This window comes from Accipiter gentilis, chromosome 12 (assembly GCF_929443795.1).
Source record: "Accipiter gentilis chromosome 12, bAccGen1.1, whole genome shotgun sequence".
In the NCBI taxonomy this organism is placed as follows: Eukaryota; Metazoa; Chordata; class Aves; order Accipitriformes; family Accipitridae; genus Astur; species Astur gentilis.
This window is the reverse complement of record NC_064891.1, coordinates 28,743,249-28,766,431: the sequence shown is the minus strand read 5'-3', so window position 1 is coordinate 28,766,431 and position 23,183 is coordinate 28,743,249. Positions and strand designations below refer to the sequence as shown.

Genomic DNA, 23,183 nt, shown 5'->3' with positions numbered 1-23,183 from the left:
ACGTCTCCCAAGATGAAGAAATTAGGGTCACTTGAGGTCAGCAGTCCTACCGCTCAAATTTTAGCTAAGAAAATTGTCACAGACAAATTAATGCACTGGAAACATAAGAACTGATCAGTATGTATAAACAAAGGATAGGCTGCTGTCAGGTAGTGATTGTGTAGACACACATTGATGTCAGCAAACCCTTTTTGATCTGGTCCACATCTCCCAGTTTCAGACCAAAGGTCCAGAATTCAATTTAAAATACTATCAATACAGCACTAACATGGACAGAAAAGAACAGGCAATAAGCTTACTGTGGGGTGCAATGAAATGACAAAATATCACAACCATCCGCAGATGCAAACTATGACTTAGCTAGAAAACAGTGTGCATCCAAGCATTCAGGAGAGACTGCAGCTGGAGAAGGAGGGTCCCATGACATCGAGCAGAAAAGCAAGGCTGTGCTCCTAGGAAAGCAGGAAATTCAGCAAGCAATTCAGCCCAGCTCAGGAAGATGCAGGGCCTGGATCCATCCCTGCCTCTCATTCAGAGAGATACCCTGGAAAGGCACCAAGGCTAATTTTTAACCAAAGTCATCTGTGCTTAGCTCTGCAACAAATGATGGCCTCGTAAAAAAGGCCATATTCACAGTTAGCTCTGCTGGCCACCTCTCTGTCAAGCCTCTACGCCTGGCATTTGACATTTTCAACCACATCATGCATGTCTCGGCTCCCCTTGCTAGTTTGTTGTTAGTGTGATGCACCCAACCATCACAAAATCTGGCACATAACGCACCTCCTGCTAAATGCCAACCCCTCCATGCAAGCCTGAAGCTGAATCTCGGCCCTTGCACCTACCAATACAGACGAAATACACAGCTTCATTTTAGTATGTAATTAAACACTGGACAATCCTAGTTAACTTTGGATATCAAATGCAGCTAGGGGGAAACACAAAGATTTGCTCCCTATGCACAGTTAAGGTGTTGATTTTTATACAGACAAATATATCACACTGGGCATAGTTACAATATCTGTCCTAACATGAGATTTATGAAGATAAAAGATTCCATCCCAGAATTGCAAATAAATAAATCACCCAGTAATTCGCTTGGTGCACTTGCTCCTTTTCCCCCAAAGCAAAATGCAGGATGTGTGACTGATCTTCCTACCCAGTGGTCAGCAAACAGAAGACTCTCCCTGGTCAGTTCAGCAAGGACTGCCGAGATTTTCCAATGTTTGCCACCTGCAGAGGAAAGTTATGAGCTACGGGAAATGGCAGAGTATGACACAGCCACAAAACAGCTATAAGGCCAGCTAGAAAGGACAGGGAATACTCCTTGTTAGACCCCCTCTAGGTAGCTAAACCACAGTTTCTCAGCTTGGTCTAAAAATACAGCAAGTCCAGGGACAGGGCTCAAATAAACAAGAGCTTTACATTGCTCTGGAAGGGCTGCCGGGCCATAATGTGAGTTCAGATGAGTGCTGGTCAGAAAAACCCGGCCTCTGAAGAAAATCGTGATGTGCGAGGATCTATTTTTATTATGACCTGGAACAAAAAGCTGAAATTTCTAAAGGGTTGTGACTTTCAAACAACATGACTCAAGAGTCACCAAATCTTTCATTGCCATAGAACTATTTTTTTTTTTTTTTCCTTGGGCGATACTAAAACGTTCCATGTTAAACGTAACAATAAAACAATAATATAACAACAGTTTAGCATTACTGATGACAACAGCAGCATCCCAAAGGCTTGGTTTGATACTTTCCTGCCAAGAAAGGACAAGTTTCCACAAAATATTTTGATTTTGTATCAATGGGACATTTCCCAACCAAAAAAAACCCCATCATTCTATTGACAGCTGTTTGGTGTGCTGTAGTGTAAACGTACAGTTTTCTACATCTAAGTCCCAGGGCAGTATAAAAAACCTTCAAACTTAATAGAGGAGGAGGCTGAAAGCAGCGGTGTCCCAACTGTCCCCATTTGCTACCTGGATGACTCCGCTCCTGCCTGCGAAAATCTGCTTCTGAATTTCCATCACGCTGATGTTCTCTTGTCTTCAAAGCAGTGACGGTACCTGAGAACATCAGAGGTTGGAAACTGTGGCCTAGCAAATCAAGACAGTTTAATGGTGTCAGAGTTAGGACCGAGTCTTTGCTTCACTGCAAACCATAGGAAAATTGCCTAACTCAGGAAACCTGCCCATTCCCTCACAGTCTTGCTGCCCCACTTTGGTTTGGTTTAGGCCTTTTTCCTTTCCCGTTAAGCTTAGTATTGGCCGTCTGATGTTGTCTAACAGAGCCAAGGACCTTTGCTACACTGCCAAAGCCCAAGTAGTCTTGCCTAGAGGATCGTACAGGAGGGAAAATAGGTAAAGGGATAGAAATGTATCAATTCCCTATATTGCATTTGGAGTGATGTGTGGAATTGAATTAATTAGGTCTGTGTAACATCTTGATGTCTGAGTAGAGTCAGGGAAGCCTACCAAATGCTTGTATCTATCAGAACATGTGCATTGCTTGGGACAGCTTCATCCAAGGAGGAAAGAAACCCTCCACTGCCTGTAAAGCTACCGAGTATGTCCCTGTCTTCCATGAGAATAAATGTATATTTAGTTAAATCACCTTGGCAACTGAGCCAGCTTGCAAATCCTACTTTTTCAAATATATCTAATCAACGTGCAAATATCTATCTATATATACACACATGCATACATGTATATATAAATCTAAACCGTGCAGGACTTACTGTCGATAGTACTTCCTCCAGCAGTAGCTTCAGACGACTCTATGCTCAGTGTTTGATTTCAGCTGCTAAAAGATGAAGTCTGAATACCAAACAGGCCTAAATAAACATCTCAGAGATGCAGGTATGGTTTTTGCTATGCCAGCAACCATCTCATGGGCCCTCCAGATGCCTGTGCATGAGAATGCCCCTATAGAAGAGAGACGAGGTCTTTCTGGAGAAGAGTTGCTTACCTGGGACACAGCCGTTGACTGCAAGTAGGGTTTTTAATCTGCTGAAAGTCAGAAATGGGGCTAAACTTTGACCTTGGAGCACTGCCCATACAAAAAGCACCAGTGTTTTTCGATAGATAATGAAACTAGGTATATAAAAATCCAGATAGACAAGATGAATTTGTTCTTTAATGCTTTGAAATTGCCTGAAAGATTTTCTCTTCTAATAACTGGATCCAGTTTTCAGGCATTCAGTACAACAATCTTTATGTTGTTAATAAACGCATTTGTCTAATGAATATCTCTTGGTAATCTTGCCCGTAATTCAGGAAACCCAGGCACAGCTGAGATAAAAATATGCACATACTAAAAGCTCAAATTGAAGAAAAAAAAAATCAATTCAAAGTTAAATTACCCATCTTAAATTTCAGTATAAAGGCTACTAGAAATACTGAGTTCTTGAACTTCAATTAATCTTTAGCTATTAAGCCAGAAGGGAAAAAGATTCTTCAGAGTATCAGATGGGAAGCTGCAAAGAGCTCAGATCAGTTTGCGGATGGACGTCACTATCACTTAAACTCCCATTCACAGCTCTGTTGGCTAGTTAACTCATGCTTGTCTTAGGCTCCTTTGGGTTTCTTTTTTCCAGGCATCTGTGTATGACTGCCTGCATGCGTGTGGCATACATTTTCCAGCTTCACTTCTCAGGGATTAATTGACAGAAGTGCTTGTCATGGTTAAATAATTTCATTTAATTTGCACTGTGTGAAGATATTTGGGCAAAAGGGAAAAATAATTAAAATTTAATTACTTTTTTTCCCCTTTATAATGAGAAACAGTTGCATTCCTTGGAGATTCAGCTGGGAATAGAATGTCACTCAGTTTTATTGTTAAATATGTAATAATAATAATAATAATAATAATAATAATAAAATGATCAATCTCTTGTAGTACAAGAGTGACAAGCCCAGGATAGGTAAAACAGATCTCTAGAATCAACGACAACTGAAGTTTATAAAGATACCGAGGGGACAAGATAACATCAACATCCCCTATTGAAACATCCAAAGGATTTTCTTACAGGTTTCTAAACAAGCAAATAAATAAATAAATAAATACTTTTACTAAAAGGCTTGAAGATCTCTCTTCAGTGAGTCAGGCCAACTATGGGAAGTGCCACCTTTAGTGATAGGCCGGAGTGTCTGCCATGCATGTTAAGGGATCTCATAAAACTTGACAATCTCTCCTTTTTTCTAATTTTAGGCAAAAATACTGGTTTGTTTCCTGTGGATTCCAAGTGGAAAGAAAGTCTGCCTAAGCCCTCCTTTCCCCTTGATGCCATCTCTCCTTATACATGGCCATCAGAAAAGGGTTTGGCTTCATAAAAAAAACAAACAACCTGGAAAGGGGCAGAGGAGATGAATTGAGGATCTACTGGAGATGTGGTGTTATTATTGGCAGCTCCGTGATACACAGAGCCTCTTCTCCTGGAGTCCCTGGCCCTTAGGTAGGTCCATCTTCAACTACTACTGTTTAAAGACCTCACCTGCAGCCAGCTACAAGCCTCACGTTTTCCCTGGCTCCTTGTTTGATATCAACAGCCTCAGACATTTTTTGACACGACCCACAATGGCTAACAGGCAACCTCTGTGGCAAGATGAACCCACAGAGGTGTGTGGGCATTCTTGGCCAGCCCTGGGTTACATGGTAGTAGATAACCTCCCAAAACACCAGTGCTTCTGCTCCCTCAAAAGATCCTCACCTCCGTGACAAAGAAGGTGCAACAGGCTCCTCTGAGCTTCTCCAGCAAGGAAATAGGTCACATCGCAAAGTGATTTGGAGGAATCTGGTTAGCACCATGCTGCTAAACAGGTCTCTGTAATCCATGCACAGAAGCAAGAATCACATTTAAACATCATGTCAGCAAGCTGTGGATAAACCTCAGGCATGCACAAACCCATGTCTGCTGCTTTTGGATCCACAAGGCTTCCAGGGAAGATGAATTAAAGAAATGCACCAATGCATGCTATATTTTTAATGAGTATTCCTTTTGAAGATTAAATCAGCTTTCAAATCAGAGTAGGAAGAGGACAATAAAGTTACTGTAACTAAACCTTTATCTGGCGAAGACCAGCTTTTACAGCTCTGGATCTACTCACTAAAGCAAAGACATTTGTCGCTGATAAATGTCAACAAACTGTAGAAAGAAACTTTTCACATCATTGCCCCCCAACCTAGAAGTCATCTTAAGGGAGAAATTTAATGAAACACGTAAACGCCATGGTTCAGCAAGGTGATGCTTATCACCTTCGATGTGCAAATCAGGTTGCATGGAAATCAAAACTCCCTTTGGCACTACCCTATACCAGCTAGCCCCAAAGATATTTTGGGGTCATTTTGGCTAATTTGAGTCTTTTTTTTTTCGGTTACAGCTGATGCATACACTGTCAACTATGTTGTGGCAATGACTTCCAAACATGCACAAGATCACTGTGGTCACAAATTACACTGTAAAGGGAAGAGAGGACTTCACTAGCCTTCCTTGATACATGCCCATTTTAAGGTTTCTTCTCTCAAAGGAAAAAATGAGAAAGAGGGGGTAACATGTCTACTCTCACAGTGTTTAATCTAATGAAGCCACAGCCTTGATAAAGCCTCTCTCAGGTGGTCAGTAACCAGAAAGAAATGCCTGAAGGTGAAGTTTATCCAAAATATCACAAAATATGGTGTTAGAAGGAAAAAAATACATTCTGACAGTATAGTATTTCAATTTGAATTAAGACATTTGTTAGTACAGCCAATTTATATTTGCATATTAAGAATATGATAATCTCTTTCCACCAGAATTTGCCAGTACGTTTTGACATGAAAAACCTGGTGTGACAACGCTCTTAATACAATTAATGGTTATTTACCACAGTGCTTCTTGTATCGTCTACAGTTCACTTCCTTGCATCATCATCTTTTTTTACCCAGTGTAAATACAGGCCCCTTTAAAAACAGGGTGGGAAACAAAAGGCAAAAAAAACCAAACCAACAATCAGAAAACCCATTTGGAATTAAATCTTCCAATACCTTATGGAAAAACTGCTGGAATGAGTTTTTGCCCTTTCCAATGGACAGATGTTCTCATCAACGAGAAAATTAGAACTTGATGACAAACTCCGAGGTTTAAATGTCACTCCCTACCACTCTGGTTCAAATAAAAATGGAAGTGGCATTAAGAGAGCAGTATGCAAGCTCTGCAGACTGGTAATTTCTTCTAATTAAAAAGCAGAGTTTACAGACACATTTAGTGGCACTCATCATAAAGTACACATCTGAAAGTAGAAGGCTTTCTTAGTTTTAGTGCCCAGAAAGCTATTTTCTCATTGCTAGTGAATTATTTGCTTTCTCAGTCTATTCAGGAATTTCCCACTCCATGTAACAAGTTTCTAACATCTTTAAAAAATAATAAAAAGTCTCAGACCTACCAGTAACTCCCACAGAAGGCAACCTCCTGATCAACATCTGAACAAGGTGCAAAAGAATGCAATTCAAGAAGCATATTTTTGACTTTTTACGTATGATGCAAAAAACCCCACAAAATGGACTCACTGGCAGTAGAACCAAAACATTAATAATGCAAATATTATTTTACCTCTTTAATACTGGGAGAGAATATCCACCCAAGAAAAGCACTCCATGAAGTGACACCCTGATTGTCTGGGTGCCTTTCTGGAAGGTACACTTCAGTTAAAGTCAAGTCATTAGGCTCAGTACAAGAGGAAGCGGATGAAATCCATTCAAATGCATTACAGAGGTCAGACTAAATGAGCTAATGGTCCCTTCTGGTCTTAAAAAAATCTATTAATCTAATTTAATTCTCTGTTCTACTCTTCATACCAGAGTCAATTGAAACTCATTTATATGAAAAGAACACATTACAGCAGCCTTACACAACACACCATGTTCTGACTATGCACTTTTAAGCTACCCAAAAGCTTCATCTGCTTCCCACCAAGCTCAGGAGGAGGCTTTGTTTATCCATAAAGAAAGTTTATATTTACAAGAAAGGCACGAGGCAGAGGCACCTCTCCCAACACAATGTTGGATGAATCTGCACCTTAAACTATAAAAATTGACCAGAAACTCATCCAAGCACTTCCCACCTTGGCTTGTTTTTTGGGTACTGGCATTCCTCACTCATCCTGATACCTGTGGTGAAGAGTACAACGCTTTTATCAATAAATTCTGTTCCAGTCAATCCAAGGATATTTCTTGTGAATAACTTTTAACACACTCAATACTGCACCAAGAAAATACTTGGCAGTTACTGTCCAGTAAGGAAAGCAAGCACTTACGTGGAGAAGGCCAAAAATATTCATTGCTGTTAGTCCCTCCAGTGTATACATATGCTCCCGTCAAGCAAATATATTTTATTACCTCTCCCTCACAAAAAACCCCACCCAAACACTCTTCTTCTTCTTCATGCAGCCTTCCCTCACTATTTCCCTCCTCCTGGAGCCTCATAGTTCACATTAACATTACCAGTCATTTGCTTAATTCAGCAATACAAGAGTGCAAACATCACATGAATTCAGGCTGATTGACCTTAGCAAGCCACAGCATCCTTCATGCATGCCTTGGACAGAGGGAATAATTTAACACAGTCTGAGGGGAAACTGATTTTGAGGCCAATACAAGGGGCTCACAAAAGCTCTTCTTCACATGGTATGTTGGAAAGACCCTATGAATGGAGTAGGGACTTCTCAGCTGGCATGCCTATGCTGGATGCTGCCTTTACTTTTTCTCCCTGCCCGCAGCACACAGATGGCCCTTTCCCCATCTCCGTCCTAAACATCGACAGATGAAAAAGAATTGCAGAGCTGCCTAATGCCTCATCTCTCCAGTAGCTGTGTTAATTTATTCCAGCTATTTGAGGGAAGCATGAATGGCATCCCAGTAAGCCAGCTCAGACTGGTATAAAGGCAGCTGATTTTCCCATCTTCTGTCATGGCCAGTGTATAACTTCTATAGTTTTCAGCTCTGATGTTTCTTTGCTTTTTTCCCCTCTCCCTTTTGAGTCTCAAGCAGCTGCTACTTTGTGAGAACACAGAACCAAGGAGCTACGTAACATGAAACAGCCAGTTTGCTTATTCAGTGCCAGTCTTTTTAAACCGAATCGCATGTTTCAGTGAAATTTTCCTTAAGTCCTGTTTCCTCTCAGCACATTTTAATCAAGCAAAAATCCTATTTACTGTTAAGAAATCCCATTACAGTGAACAATCACTACATTGTTTTAATGGACACATCTCTTTCACCTAAGTCTTCATCATCTGCTTTGCCCTCCAATCATGAGCACACCCTTAAAAAAAATCTTTCCAACATAAAAATGCAGGGCAGATATTGCAACTCAAATTCACATGGATATTCACTATTTGTTCCAGGTTATAATTTATATTTATAGATCCTCTTCGGATGCTTTAGACACAAATCAGGAGGTCAAAAAGCCTCTCACTGGCAAAATACAATTCCTTCCAGGACAAGCAGAAATTCTTTGCAGACTTGCTCCTGAAGCCCCCAGTCCAAACTCCTGTCAACTTCAGAGGATTTGTCTGAGTAATGGCTGAGCTGAAACTCTCCAAGAACTTGGGGATTTTGTCCCAGAAACTTTTTCATTGTAAGAACCTTTACTCATGCATACCTGATAGACTCACACGAAAGAAATGGACACTGCTTTATTCTTGTTTTTTTTTTCAATACCCAACTCTCTTGATTTAGCAGAGTTACTAATGCCAAAACACACTTCAAGAAGGTGTGCTTCAAAGTGCCTATTATCTCGTTTTTCTGAGATCTACCTATCTTCCCCTGTCACGTTGTTGACAGCATCGCCAACTAGCATTTCACAGCCCTTCATGGCTGGTCCCATTTATCCCAGAACTTGGAAATCTTCAAACTAGCTACCAAGATTCTTTTTGCACCTTCAACCTAAATTTCCTTCCTATCACCCCAACCTGTATCATCCAGCCCTACCATGAGACTTCAGCTGGATTTCCGAGGATAAAGCTGACCTTTCCATTACTCATGTATACCTTGGGTACTTTTTATCAGCACAGTTGTACCTTAATTGTCTGGAAAGTTGACTTGCTGCCACATCTGAAGGATGGGGAGCTGCTAAGGGCATCACAACAACTTCCTGAAGTCAAGGGAAGGCACTGTAAAGCCTCCCTGTAAAGGTTCAGTAATTTTGTAGCTTACTCTTCATGAGCTTTTTACTCCCCTTTAACCTGAGTATCAAGGCCAGCAGTACGAAGGACATCCAATGCATCCTCTGCTTGCTTTGACTCTAAAGCAGAATATGGCAGGGCATCCACATCTGCTTTCTTACCTTTATTGGTTAAAAAAAAGAAAAAAAAAAATCTGGCATGGCAGCACTGCAGAGTGCTGGCGGCACCGAAGAAGTTAATTAGCAACATTGAACTAGACTTCAGGAGACGAGTCTTAATAAGTGCTGCTAAAAATATTATAGTAGTCATTTCCAGAACAAACACAATCAGTGGCAGACAAGTGAGGAGAGCGATCCAGACCCATGAGCTGCCGTGGTGGAGGTATTTTCAGTAGCGAGCAGAAATAAAAGCTGCTCATTTTAAAAACGCAGTAGCAAAAAAACAAGCTGGCACATGAAGAAGACATGTGGGACCCCATGTCCCAAGCCAGGCTAGTGGCTCTGCAGCCAGGCCAGAGCAGAGCTGCAGGGAGCAGAAGATGTTTGCACTACATAGGGTCAGCCTTGAGGAATCAGATGCACAGATCTAATCTAAGATGAGAGGGTAATGCCTTGAGAAGAAGCCTGGCAGGTGATAATCCTGTTTTGGGGTGGGAGGAGAGGAGGTGGCGGAGGCAACAACTCAAAAATGGACCATCCTGGAATCTCTTACCAGGCTAAACCCCCAACCCTGTGCAGATCCCCAGCGCTGCACACAAGCCAGCAAAACCTGCTGGCCAAGGGATAAGTGATGTATTCATTGCTAAAAACCATGTGTAAAAATTCAATGCTCAAAAGCTGTCTCTAGTACATGATGCAGTCCCTTCCTCCTGCAAAAGGTAGCCTCGGACATTTGCTATGTGTCCCGTCATGCTCCCTGCCTCTGGCAAACATCTCAGACCCAAAGGGCTGCAACATTCAAAGCTGGCTGTCCTGGTTTTGGCTGGGATAGAGTTAATTTTTTTTTTTCTAGGAGTTGAAATAGTGTTATGTTTTGGATTTAGTATGAGAATAATGTTGATAACGCACTGATGTTTTCAGTTGTTGCCAAATAGCGTTCATACTAAGTCAAGGATTTTTCAGTTTCTCGTGCCCAGCCAGCGAGAAGGCTGGAGGGGCACAAGAAGTTGGGAGGGGACACAGCCAGGGCAGCTGGCCCAAACTGGCCAAAGGGGTATTCCAGACCATGGGACGTCATGCCTAGTATATAAACTGGGGGGACTTGGCCTGGGGGGGCAGATCGCTGCTTGGGAACTAACTGGGCATCAGTCAGCGAGTGGTGAGCAATTGCATTGTGCATCACTTGTTTTGTATATCCTAATTCTTTTATAATTATTGTTGATTTTTTTTTTTTTCCCTTCCTTTCTGCCCTATTAAACTGCCTTCATCTCAACCCACGGGTTTGGTTTTTTTTTTATTTTATTCTTTCCCCCATCCCACTGGGTGGGAAGGAGTGAGTGAGCGGCTGTGTGGTGCTTAGCTGCCGCCTGGGGTTAAACCACCACACTAGGTTTGGAGCAAAGTATTTGCATCAGACTGATAAGCTGTGGTGGATGTCAGCGTGACAACCTGGTGGTCTTGAACTTAATGAAACGACAATTAATCACAACTCCAGGCTGATTCCTCAAGTCAAAGAGCTCGCTGCAGAAGAGGAAAAGCCGCTATCCTTCATACACAGTTAATGCTTTTTTCCCCTCTGCAATCACCCCGCTATCTTCAGCAGTACATCCCATGCTTGCTGCCAGGAACAGCCGCCTCAGCTTTTCAGACATGTTCTTGGCAAGGTGCTTTCCCCCTCCTGGCGCTTGACAGGATTATGAAGTGCCGAAGTCTCTGGTCTCCTTTTGTTTTGAAGCTTGAAAGTGAAGTTTAGCTTAATCATTTTGTATCTTGCTGCCCTTCCCCTCCTTCAACCACACTGGCTGCCCACCAGACCGGTCCCCCAGCACTCCTGCTTGTGACCCTGTGGGAACAGGACCTCAGCACATTGATATTGGCTGTGACTTCACGGCATGCAGGTCTTATAGCAGATTCCTGTTTGGTTTGCAATGGTAACAACTGATCTCCAAAGAGGATACAGCAGTATCCTGGTTTAGCTCCCGGACAGGTTAGGTGTGCTGTACCATTTTCTCAGGCTGGCTTAGATAGGTGTGTCATAGTAGAAGCAGTGACTCAAGGAGAAGGAGGACTCCTCCACCTCCATTTGGTAAGGCTATCTCCTGTTCCATGGTCCTACTGAGAGAAGTACATTTTTATTTAGGAGGAGGGAGCAACCACATATTTATTCATACTGGAGAGGCACTGAAGATATTCCCGCTGTGCTAACCAAACAGTATTAATATTTATGAAATGCTCCAAAAAGGGAGGGGTTTGAAGCCGAGGAATCTTGCACTTTTTGAGGATTTTTTTGTAAGAAGGTAGAGGAAAGAACTCAAACTCTAGCTTTCCTGACAAAAAGCAGAAATCCCTAATTTCAGAAAAGTGTCCAGCGGTATGATACTTTTTTATAATTTTTTAATCAAACGTTGCTTTACAAAGTGGGAAGATTTAAAACAGGATGAAAACGAAGAGACAGATCAGGCCTCAAAATGGGGAACAAATGCAATTCTGGATCCCAGCATGCCCCAGGTAGGTGATATATCCTCCTGTCCTTCTGAACTTAAGGTACCGTCTGGCCAGCAAATGTAGGTTGAGATGCCAGCTTTGTTGTAAAAGATGTGCTGCTTTCTTCACCTCCAAACTTAGACATGTCTTTCTATCTTAAATAGCAAAAAGGGACTGAAATATCTATAGAATAAATGGGACATGCATATATGGGCAAATATTAAAGGATAAAAACCAGGGCCCCAGTCACGATACGTGTTTAGCAGAGGCTGCTGAAAGCAAGCACTGATCTCTCTGAAAACCTCCAACAACACTGTGCAACCAGCAGCTGTCACTGTAAGCAATGAAGAGGAACAGGAGCGAGAGAGCTAGGGATGCTCCTAGATGGGAGGAAAGCAACTGGAAAATAAAAACACAGGAGAAGCTGCAATTAAACACTCAGCAGCTCCCTAAAAATGGCCCTTGTCCGCCAGGAGAAGCTGCTCATCAAAAAGGCTCAGCTGGCCTTTGAAAATGCAGCCCAAATTCAACTTCAGACATACCAAGCATGCCTTATCGCAATGGGATCTCGAAGCGATGGCAATTCATATCCTGTGCACAAGTGGGATTTCAGATTCAGCAGCCCTTCTGATGCATTTCCCAGGCAAGGCTGTAGGGCGTTAAAGGCGAGCAGCGCAGGACGCCACTCACAGCTACCTATTAGCACGTGACAGCTTTGAAACGCTCAGGATCCTCTGCCCACTATCCACATTACTCAGCTGTCAAAGGAAAGGCCTCAGATTTATGATGTGAAAATTACATTTTAACGAGGTGTCATATGTGTTTAAAGTTCTTATTCATCACCATACTGCCACATCTTTTACCCAAGACACAAATGCACTTAATTAGCATATTATAAGGACAGAGGGTTCACCTTATCTGCATTGTAAAACTGCTTTAGGAAAAAACCAAAAAAACCCACAACCCAACAACCCTTACTGAATAAAATGGTTGCAATCACATGTCAAGAGAGCATCCCACAATATTTAACAAAATGTGGAGGATAAAAGTTTGACATACACCCTCTGAGGTTTTTAAAATATCACAGATATGGATGGAAGCTTCATATCACATTTGATTACCAGACTGGCAGTCCACAGTGTTAATATGCAATCTGTGGAAGCCACTTAGGCACAATGAGGCCATATTAGAAGCCCTGTATCATATCACTGTCTTCCTTATGTATTGGGCATATTTATCTGTTAACTTCATACACCTATTAAACACTCCATATTGTAATGCCTGGGTCTCCTGGACATAATTCAAAACATCTCCTCGAAAGTAGGCGGTCTCTATTTTCCATGTCACTGGGAACGTTTGCCAGGACACGCGAGTCCCAGACATGCACAGAGGGATCCTCATCCAGGTTCAAGTCCTTCCCTGCGCTACTTCACTGCTGAGCTACGGGACAGGCTCCCGTCCCTACCCCTGGTCTAAATACTCAGCCAGCACATCCCGAGCCCCCGCGTGAGAGCTGCCAGCACTGGCGTGGGGCACCTCAGGCGTTTAAAAGGCAAAACTTTCTTCTTCTGGTCTCTCTGCTGCCCAGGAGCCCCTACCTGGTGCCCAGCCAGGAGCCACGACAGCCTGGGGAGGTGCAGAGATGCAAAGCCAGAAGATGCGTGTTTGTATGCAGCACGGCGCCAGGAAGCGGGATGGGAGCACTTTACCTTTTTGGAGAGGAGGATTTGTTGATATTTTCTTGAATTTGTTTATGCAGACTGTATCACAAGTGGGTGATGATTAAAACAGGTAACTCTGGTGAATATTAAGACTGATTAGGTTGTGGAAAATTTTTCATTCTGCTGATACAGCCTTTCATTTCTCTCCCTGCACATGTCTAGCGGGGCACATAAAAAAACAACCTGAACACTTTTTGGGGTTCAAGTTCTTGAAGAATACAATGGAAAACACTGCTAGAGTTGCAGAGCTATTCTCACTGTCGCTTCAAATTGGCAAACACAAAAGCAGCTACAAAGAAATAACCCAGAAGCTCAGGAGCATTTAGGGAGAAGCATCCTCCAAAAAACTCATTTTAAGGCCAAACAGCTCAAAAAAATATATGCTTCAAAGGCTTTTGGTATCTTCAAGATCACTTCTTGAAGGCAGACATTAATGACAGGTTTCCTGGGATTTGCAGGTACTGAGGAGTGTTTGCTTTCAAAACCGCTTTTGGGATAAATGAAAACAACCCCAGACAAAAGGAAAAAAAAAAAAACCACGAGCACGGCAAATCCTTAAAATGCAGTTTTTCCCATTTCTGAGAAAAATGAACAATTGGTTTTAATTCAATCAAGAGCCCTGAATTGCTTCTACATCAGCTGAATCCAGCTTTGTGCCTCACTTAAGATTTCAGAATGTTTTGTCTTCCCTGGTACCTTCATCTGCTACAGAAGCTGAGCACTGCAGGTTTTGACACTCATTTACTCTGAGGAGTAAAAGCCCATTTTTTTAAACGGTGGGGGAGAGAAGCTCTGTGACAGTGAAGAACTCAAATATGTTCCAAACCTACATGCACAAACAGACCTTTAATTAAAGCTCAGAAAAAGCGTTTAAGCACTGCGAGAGGATGTGATCCCTGCCTTTCCCATAAGCTAAGCAAATCCTGCCCCCTCCCATTTCCCCTGGATGGTTTGGGAAAAGACTGAAAATGTTTGATTCTAAGTGAACTCGAGCTCCCAGCACCTGTTTTTTATTTTAGATATCCTTCAAGTGTTTGATACCCAAGAGTTCAAATATGTTTCAAATATGCTACTGGCCATTTAGGTAGCTAAATATATCACTTTTCTTGTTACGATCAATTTTTGGTTTTAAGAGCTCGTCTCCTAAAACTTCACCCTTAATTGTTTTTTAACAACCAATTTGTTCGACCCATCAATTTTATAATCTTTTTTTTGTTGTTTTCTAATTAAGCAGATAATGTTTTACATATTTTGCTACTCAAACTGTAACCCTATGGAAAATGGCTGCATTGAACATTGCCTTGCTCTAAACAGAGAAACACTGGTGATTTTAGAAGAGAAGAAGGAAAACACATACCCAAAATCCATTCTGTAAAATAACTAATAACTAATAACCAAATAAAAATATCCTGGATCTTCACTGCTTTCCTAGTGTTGCATCAGCTCCTGCTCTGCTCTTTGGTGGAGAGATTGGGTTTAAGCCAGCCATATATTTAGTATTATATATAAAGCAACGTGGCATGAAATTTGGTGCTAACCAGAACCGTGTCGCACTGAACTTGGAAGAGAACGAGTCATGCAGACCTGGTCTCCTGGCTCCTCTCTGCAAATACCCTGGTGTCAGGCAAGTGTTTGCTCACCTATTCAATTCAAAATCAGTGCTTCTCTTTGACTGACTCGTAAAATAATGTTACCACTAATCAGGCTGTGCAGGTAATGGAGCAGTAAACTCCCTTCGCAACGGTATTTTTCTTCACTTTGAAATGCCTTGGCCCATTCGAGCTGTCTTATTGAGAATTTCACTTGCTATCAGAGCAGTCCTCTCAAAAGTCCTGTAAACCTGTAAAATAGGATCTAAACCTGTAATGGGATCCTTATGCACTTCTGCCAAAAAAGAAATCCCTGCAATTTTCAGAGAAGAGAAATGCATGTAAAATTCAGCTTAGTGCCCACATTACAAAGCTACCAAAAATTCCACAAAAGGAACATCAGAGAAGGCTCACCAGATTCCCTGACACCAGATTAACCCTCTCATGTCCACCACCCAAAGCCAAAATCTGCTTCAGCTTTCCATCTGAGGCACTGGGGGATTTTAAATTCTCATCCAAACATGAGTGAAATTGAAGGGGCTTCATAACAGTGACACAAGGACAAATCAAATCCTTGCACCTCAAAGACTTTCAGCCCTCTGCAAGGTTTCAATCCGCTCTCCCATCTCACCAGCTTCGACTGAGAAAAAGGGGAGAACCATTTCCTTTTCTATAGGAAAGTACAAAATTTGGGGTTTTCACTGATTATGGCTTTTTTTAAATTAAAGATGCTATTACTGACAACGGTCACCATCTGAAAAAGTGGCAGCAGAGAGTCCACTGTAATACCTGAACATAATTCACTGAAAAGGAGAGAAACTCTGTGAAATAGAAGGGATGCAATTGATTTTCACTCCTCAGGGATAACCAATCGCTCACAAATTGCTTTGCTTCACTCCACTACTCAGAAAGTACATGGTCATCATTAAGTTGGGAGAATGAGAAATATTACTTCATTTTTTGCTCATTTGAGATCTTGCAGAGGTCAACATCATTGAAAACATCCCTGCTCCTCTCTTAACAGTCACTCAGTTTTGTTCATCTGCCTCTTCAAGATTTCCTTCGCCTCTTCCTTACTTTTTTGTATAAAAATGAGAAATTCACTGCCATTTTACCACTTTTATTCCACCCCTCCCTAGATTTCATATCCACAGTTTCTTTCAGCATCTCTTGATCCGTTTTTTATATGGATAACAGGCTGCACACAGGAAAAGAAAAAGAAAAGCTCAGCAACAGAAACCTCTCAACGTCTCTTTTGCAATCTGAAGCCCTGAATCCACTCATTCACTTCTGAGCTTCTTATTAACAAAACAGAGTGTTTTGGGACCAGCCATGTTACAAATCGAAAGTTTACTGTCCAAATTATATTAATTCTGCCTTTCCTCTTACTTTTTGAACCTTTCTGAAGTACACAGTCCACCACACGAACTACCTGATAATGGTGACTACATCACGTACAGCAGTAACCACTTGAAAATGAGTGGGCATATGCTGTTTGGAAATTCTTGCACTGTCATATGAGTTTGACCACAATCTAGGCTAAGTCATGTTACTGATAAAGTGGCAACTGTGAACATAATACTTGCAAAACAATGAAGAAGTTGCTAAAGTTAAGGGAATATAACCCAACTAAGCAATTACTAGCATACTTTCTAACAGGAAAAAAGGTGGAAAAGCTGGGAATCTTCCAGGGGCCAGATGCTCCTCTCTTAGAGAAAGTATAGTAAATCATAGTAAGTCATGAAATGCTTTTTAAAAAAGAGCAACTTTAAAGAAAAGAAACCGACAATTCGGAGGATTTTGTTGTCGATTCCCCTCCTGACTCTAGACACACACTTGGGGGTGGGTGCATGCTCACGGCTTCCCTAAACAGCCCAAACTCCCCCAGCTTAATGGAATGAAGTCATTTAAACTGGCTGGTAGTTTTCCCCTGGCTGTTTGCAGCAACAGCATCTTCCACACTTTGTTTTGCCAAAATTCCTGCAGAAGGGAAGATGATCTGATGTACGGAGGAAAACTCATTTATGGAGAAAAGAGTGCTATCCCTGTGATGCAAGCAAGAGCGTGGATATTTGGAGAGTGTTTCAGGTTAGTTATGGGTAGCACATTCCTTTCTCCATTTCATATCAAACTAAGACTAAAAAAAAAATATTCTGCATATATTAATGTCTTAATATTCATCATAGGCCCTGTGGTGGGGCTTAATTTACACAAACACAGGCAGATCAGTAAGACAGGAGTGTACTTCAATTTTACACCGTACTTGCAAGAGAAATAGAAAGCACAATTCAGATTTTGGCTTGGTACTGAAACCCTTACCTGCTCTGCTGTCCAGCGGGCCAAAATCCAAGGAATATTTCACGACGTGATAGTTGTTCCATACGTAAAGGAGGTTGTCCCGGGGATTATAATCCACAGCAGCAATGTACTGGTAGGAGTTTGGAAAGGGCACATCCACCATGCTATCCTTGCTTTGGTCAGTGTTATATATGTAGTCTATTTTATTCCCTGTGGCTTCATTGTCATCATCTTCATACACAGACTTCACCACATACAAAATCCCACAGATCATGAAGGCGTTAGAAGCTGACCTCTTGTCATAGGCAGTATCCCACGTCCCTTCAATCCTTAATGTGTAAGGGTTTAACTGGCTAATGACTATTTTGCCATTATTTTGTTCTGTTGCATAGATTACCCACAGCCCGTTCTCATCCACAGCCAGGTCTATATCAGACTTGCCTCCCCAGCGGTAGGGAGAGGTGTCATGGTAATTTGCATTAGCTATGATAGCCTCTCCGCTTTTTATCCTTGTCCGCAAGTCAAACTTGACTATGTTCCTGGTTCGTTCCTTGTTGAAGAACAAAGCCCCGTCATACACCACGAACCCCGTGCCGTCTACCCGGTGCGGGAGTTTGTATGTTGTGGTTGGCCTCCCGGCAATGAAGTCATCCTTGGAGGAGTACTCCGTCAGCGTGTCTGTCCGGTACGGCGTCCAGGGCATGTAGTAGATCTTATCGGATGCTTGCAGAGGGTCCTTGCACCAGGCACCAGATTGGTGGTCAGATTCGAATAAGTGTTCACTCTGGTATACTCCTTTTAGCAGTCCAGGGCAAAGAAAAACTGTTGGAGGGGAAAAGAATTTGAAACAAGAAAACAAAGTTAATGACTGTCTGGGGGTGGTTGGCTCAAACATCTCAACACCTTCTAGTTCTGGAGCAGAGGACACTCAAGATCAGAGGAAACCCAAGAGCAATGCCTTGTAGCTGGAGACTAGCCTTCCCGCCGGCCATGTCTCTAGAACAAGATTTGCTCCACCAAACAGATTTTTTTTTTCTTTTTTCCTGCTCTTTCTATCAACTGTGGCTCATTTTCTTACTGCTTTTCAAATCTATTTTTACAGGTGTACTTACTTGGACCACTCGCCTTTGTAAACTCTGAAATGAATACGTGCCCCCAAAGGATTTCTGGGTTTGTATTTCCAGATTATATTCTGCAGTGAATCTGTACCTACTAGGTGAAGGGGTAAACTCCCAGGGAATTGATCCACGTATTTATTTGAACAGCCCACAGAAGAGTGGCCTAGAAATGGAAATACGAGAAAGAAATTCCCATCCTTACAGCCCAAGCGATATTAAATATTTAAAGAGTACCAATAGCAAAGCAGAGGCGAATCCCTTAGCGTTTAAAGCAAAGGGAGTCGGGGGGGAACACCCATCTACAGATCTGCAGTATAACTAGAAATGAGGCTTTCAAAGCTGCTACAGGACACACAAAACATGCAGTCCACACAATTAAAAACGAATGACGTATGGATGCTGAAAGGAAAAGGCAAGGAAGGAAGGAAGGAAGAAAGGAAAGAAGGAAGGAAAAGAATAAAGTTCACTGGAGAGGCACCCAAGGTCTAGATTTTAATCAGTTAAAAAATGTCCTGTTAAATATAGTAGTAATTCAAACTTAAAAACATATACCTTCTATTGTTACATGAGAGGAGCACAGAGGAGCAGTTTGACTAACCGGGGTGCTTTGCTGCTCAGACTTCGGCGGGGCTGAGAGGAGCCATGGCGTGCCCAGCGCCTGGGAGGAGGCTCAGCCGGCACCCAGCTGACCTTGGCATCACAGAAACGCCAGTGCCAAGAGGCCAGCCAGCTGGATGGGGAGACAAAAGGAGGGATGCTGCGGAGCAAAACTGGCTCGCTTGGCCCTCGCCATCCCCTGTAGCACCCTCCTGACCCGGAGGTGCCGCGCACGCTTCAGGGGGAGAATATTTGTTGCGTATTTGTAATGCTGATCTCCGTGAGCAGGAGTCTATTCACCATGATGACGGGGTGGGCAGCAGGGAGGTGCGAAGAGGTACCCCACCACACGCTTCGGGTAGCGTGGGGCTGGCAGATGGGATCCCATGTTCGTGCTCCCTGCTTGGAGCATAACCAATTATTTTTGGAAATGCAGAAATTGGTAATATCCTCTGGAGAGCGAGACAGGAGGAAAATCAGATTTAGTAACTGGTGTAAAAGAATATTGCTCTACTGGAGTCTAAGTAACCACCTAGAGTTGCTGATAAAGGGGTGTCATTTCCAAGAGGCTTTTACGGCATAATTAGATATACTTATGCACATACGTATGTATGCGCACTTTCCAAATTCTTTAGGGCAGGAAAAGACTGAGTTATCTAAACCTTTGAATAGAAATTTAATGAAAAAAAGTGGCACTGGTAAAAACTTTTCAGCAAAAAGTAAGTTATCTGGTGAAGTTGAGCAGCAGAGATACTAAATAAACTTTAACAAAAAAGTAGTGAGAATTAATGACAAAGTACTTCAACTAAAACGTTAAACTGTTAAATAACTTAGCCTATACATAAGTAATATATATATAATTTGAAAGGTATTTAATTACCTTTTTGTTCCACTTCTATTGTAGAGAGAGAGGTAAAGAGAGAAAGGAGAAAAGAGAATAGATTAATGGTACTGTATTGGCCAGGTACTTTTCTTTACCTCTTTCATATGAAAAGGAAGCTTTATTAATTTACTTTAGTATGTGAACATTTTATATATATGTATAAAGCCTTTCCTCTGAAAAACACTGGATAATATGCAGACAAGCCAAACAAAATACAGATAAATTTTAACTTTACAAAAATTTTTAAGAAGAAAAAAAACACCCAACACTTGGGACATCCCAAGCCCCCTGAACTATTTGAGATACCTCGTCAGCGGCAGCCTTGGACTAGTTTCATAGAGCAAAATGACACACCCATGCACTGAAATATGACTGATACGGATTTACGTATAGAATAAAAACTCCAGGGAGAAACTTTATAGAATATACATCTACATGTATTTTGCCAAAATCCTAGGAAACAGGGATCCCTACTGTAAGCAGGAGAATATCCCCTTATGACATGAATATATTCCCTTACGACACTAATACGGAACTTAGGAGAGTCAAATGAAGCACACTGGTAGATGTTTGTAGAGTCCTGTCCTATGTCTTGGAGAAACAAGCTTTAGTAAGAATTGGAAAAAAAAAAAAAAAAACAGTTAAAGTATTGTAATACTTATATGATTTATAAGATCCTGAAGACTTACAGTGTTAATGAGTTAAAAATATCTAAGCACTATTTTAAAAGCCCAACCCCAGAACTTGCTGGCAATTTTGATGTGAATTATTCACCACGCATAATAATGCTGCTGAAGAGGTTGCGTCCCTTCGGACAAAGCCCCTTGCAGTCAGAATAAATAAATGCAGTGCTCGTATTAATTGCTAAATGCTCAGTACCAGTTTCTATAGCTAACAACCTCCTGTGAGAGGCCTTGGCAGCCCTCATCCAAAAGCCCCCTGCAGTTGTGGCACAGATGCCTTCTTCTTCCAGCATGGTGGGGCCCCAAACAGGCTCTGACTCTCAGCCCCGGGGTATGCTGGTTCTGCAAGGCCTCTTCCCTGAAGGTGCAGAAGACAGGCCCCATAAAATATCATTGAGGGAGAAGTGAGAACTTGCCAGCAAAACAGTATGATTTTGACAGCTGAGGGATCTCTGTTCAGAGAAGCGAGACAGGAATGCAGAGGTACGCACGTGCGCTTTGTTTTTGCTTGCCCAGAGTTCACTCCGGCCCCTTCCAGACCGAGACACTTGCCAAATGACTGTCCTCCGGTGCTGGGACTGCAAGCCCCTTTGCATTCAAAAGTCTCATTCATTTGGATGGGAAATTGCAGGCTCAATGGAAGAACGATTTCAGGATAAGACTGCAAATGCATTGGCTAGACATGTGGATCTGCACTTTGCTGTGCAGGGAGGCGTACATCCGGAGCCAACTGCAGCTCCCCAAACGAATCTTTCCAAGCTTCAACAGTCTTTTTTACCTGGGCTTAGATCCAGGCTCCTTTCTACCTCATAACAGGTTAAGGTTAAAGGCAAATGTTTTCACCATGTGGCTGTCAGGGCTCTAGGGAGCAGAGACAACGCATTTCAGTGCAAGCACCTGGTTTTGCAAGGGAAAGAGCCAGCAAGAATAAAAGGCACCCGGCCCAGCAACTGGAGAAACCCGCACAGCAACTGCTGTCCCTGTCCCAGGCTGTGACTGGCCACGGTTAAGTGAGGTATTCAGAAAAAAAACCATTATACGTCCCTGGTAAAAGCAAGAAAGCAACGTGACAGATCCCCAAATGTATGGCTTCACACTGATTCTTCTGGCTGATGGTATACTGTACCTCTGGCAGCATAGAAGGCAGTAATTTACGTTTCCAAATGGACAAAAGCTTTTGTAATGCACTCGAACAGCAATGTGATACTGTAAAGCAGGAAGAGAGAAGCTTCTGCAGGAGATAATATATTCGTGACCAGCTGAGCTGAGTGACCTGAAGCATTGATTACCCTTATCCTGAATAGCTCGTATGTGTTATTAGCGTTCAGTGCCATATCCAGCTCTCTTGTAAGTCCAGACGCTGTACGTGTTGTGGTGACCTGCTGCATGGTGCTTTCCATTGTATGTATCCCCAATACGTATTTTCCTCCTGCTGATTTAAGACTTAATGCTTTTGAATTTCAATAATTACTCAGCTTATATTGGGACATCATATTATTTGAATAGGTTGCATGGGAGGCTTGGAGGATTTAGCTCACTGAGCCATATTAAAAGGAAGGGTCTAATTAGGGTCTGATTATCCCTTCAATTATGCAACATATCACTGCAATACTGTCTTCATAAAGTATTGGAAGAATTTTTAACATTTTGCCCAATTACAGACAATTTTACATCTCTGCAATGCCTGTGCCAGTCCACAGAATTTAAATGCTGCTTAAAGCACAGGAGGCACCTTGCCTTCCTACAGGGATCTACAGAAAAAGCAAGCATATACAGTTATTTCTCTTACAGCGAGATCTTCCACTCCCGCTATTGCTGCACTGGAGCAGAACAAAGGTATTTCACCTCAATTTCCTACGCCAGTTGCAGGCCAGGGCCATTGGCTTCAACGGTGCCAGAGGCCCAAAGGAAATCAAGAACCACTTGCCAGGTCTGAGGGGAGTTACAAACAAGACTTTCCACATAATCTGATTTTCTCCTGTTTCTTCGGATGGAAGAAAAACTGAGGCCAATGTGCGATCATCAGCTGCTACAGCCTGCCCCTGCTGCGCCTGGGGCCGAGTGATCAGGCAGATTCCTGTCACCTATTCAGAGAAATCGCACAAACAAATTAATTAAATGCTTTTAGTACTGCTGGGTTGAGGCTCTGTAAATACACTTTTAATTTCTGGCACAATTAACACTTGAACAATGTTAACTGCTCATTTTCTTACCACCATATTGAGTTGCACTCAACTGTTTAAGGCACAAGCACAAAGTGGTAGAGTCCTGTAGAGAGCTCTCTCCCTGGCACTGCTTCAAACACACAACACGAACACAAAACTCCTGGAAAAAAATGATCTGAGTAGGGGGGATGTTAAAAGGCAATTGCAAAAAGAAGTAAAATGTTGTGCCCTGTACTTCGCCAACTCTTTTTTTTTTCAGGACAGAAGTTTAATAGCAAAATGAGTGATACCCACTCCCTGTTCCTGTCCTTCACAGGTCAAACTGATTTAATATAG

General features: G+C 42.2%; 1 protein-coding gene across 15 annotated transcripts in view; it reads right to left on the bottom strand.

Moving 5' to 3' along the window:
• ADGRL3 (adhesion G protein-coupled receptor L3) overlaps nt 1-23,183 on the bottom strand; it is a 525,365-nt gene that overhangs the window by 166,314 nt on the left and 335,868 nt on the right. For all 15 annotated transcript variants that reach the window (XM_049815198.1, XM_049815210.1, XM_049815213.1 and 12 more), the window contains one exon: nt 17,423-18,223. In XM_049815198.1, coding sequence (XP_049671155.1) covers nt 17,423-18,223 — 801 coding nt within the window. The remainder of the gene's footprint in view (nt 1-17,422; nt 18,224-23,183) is intronic.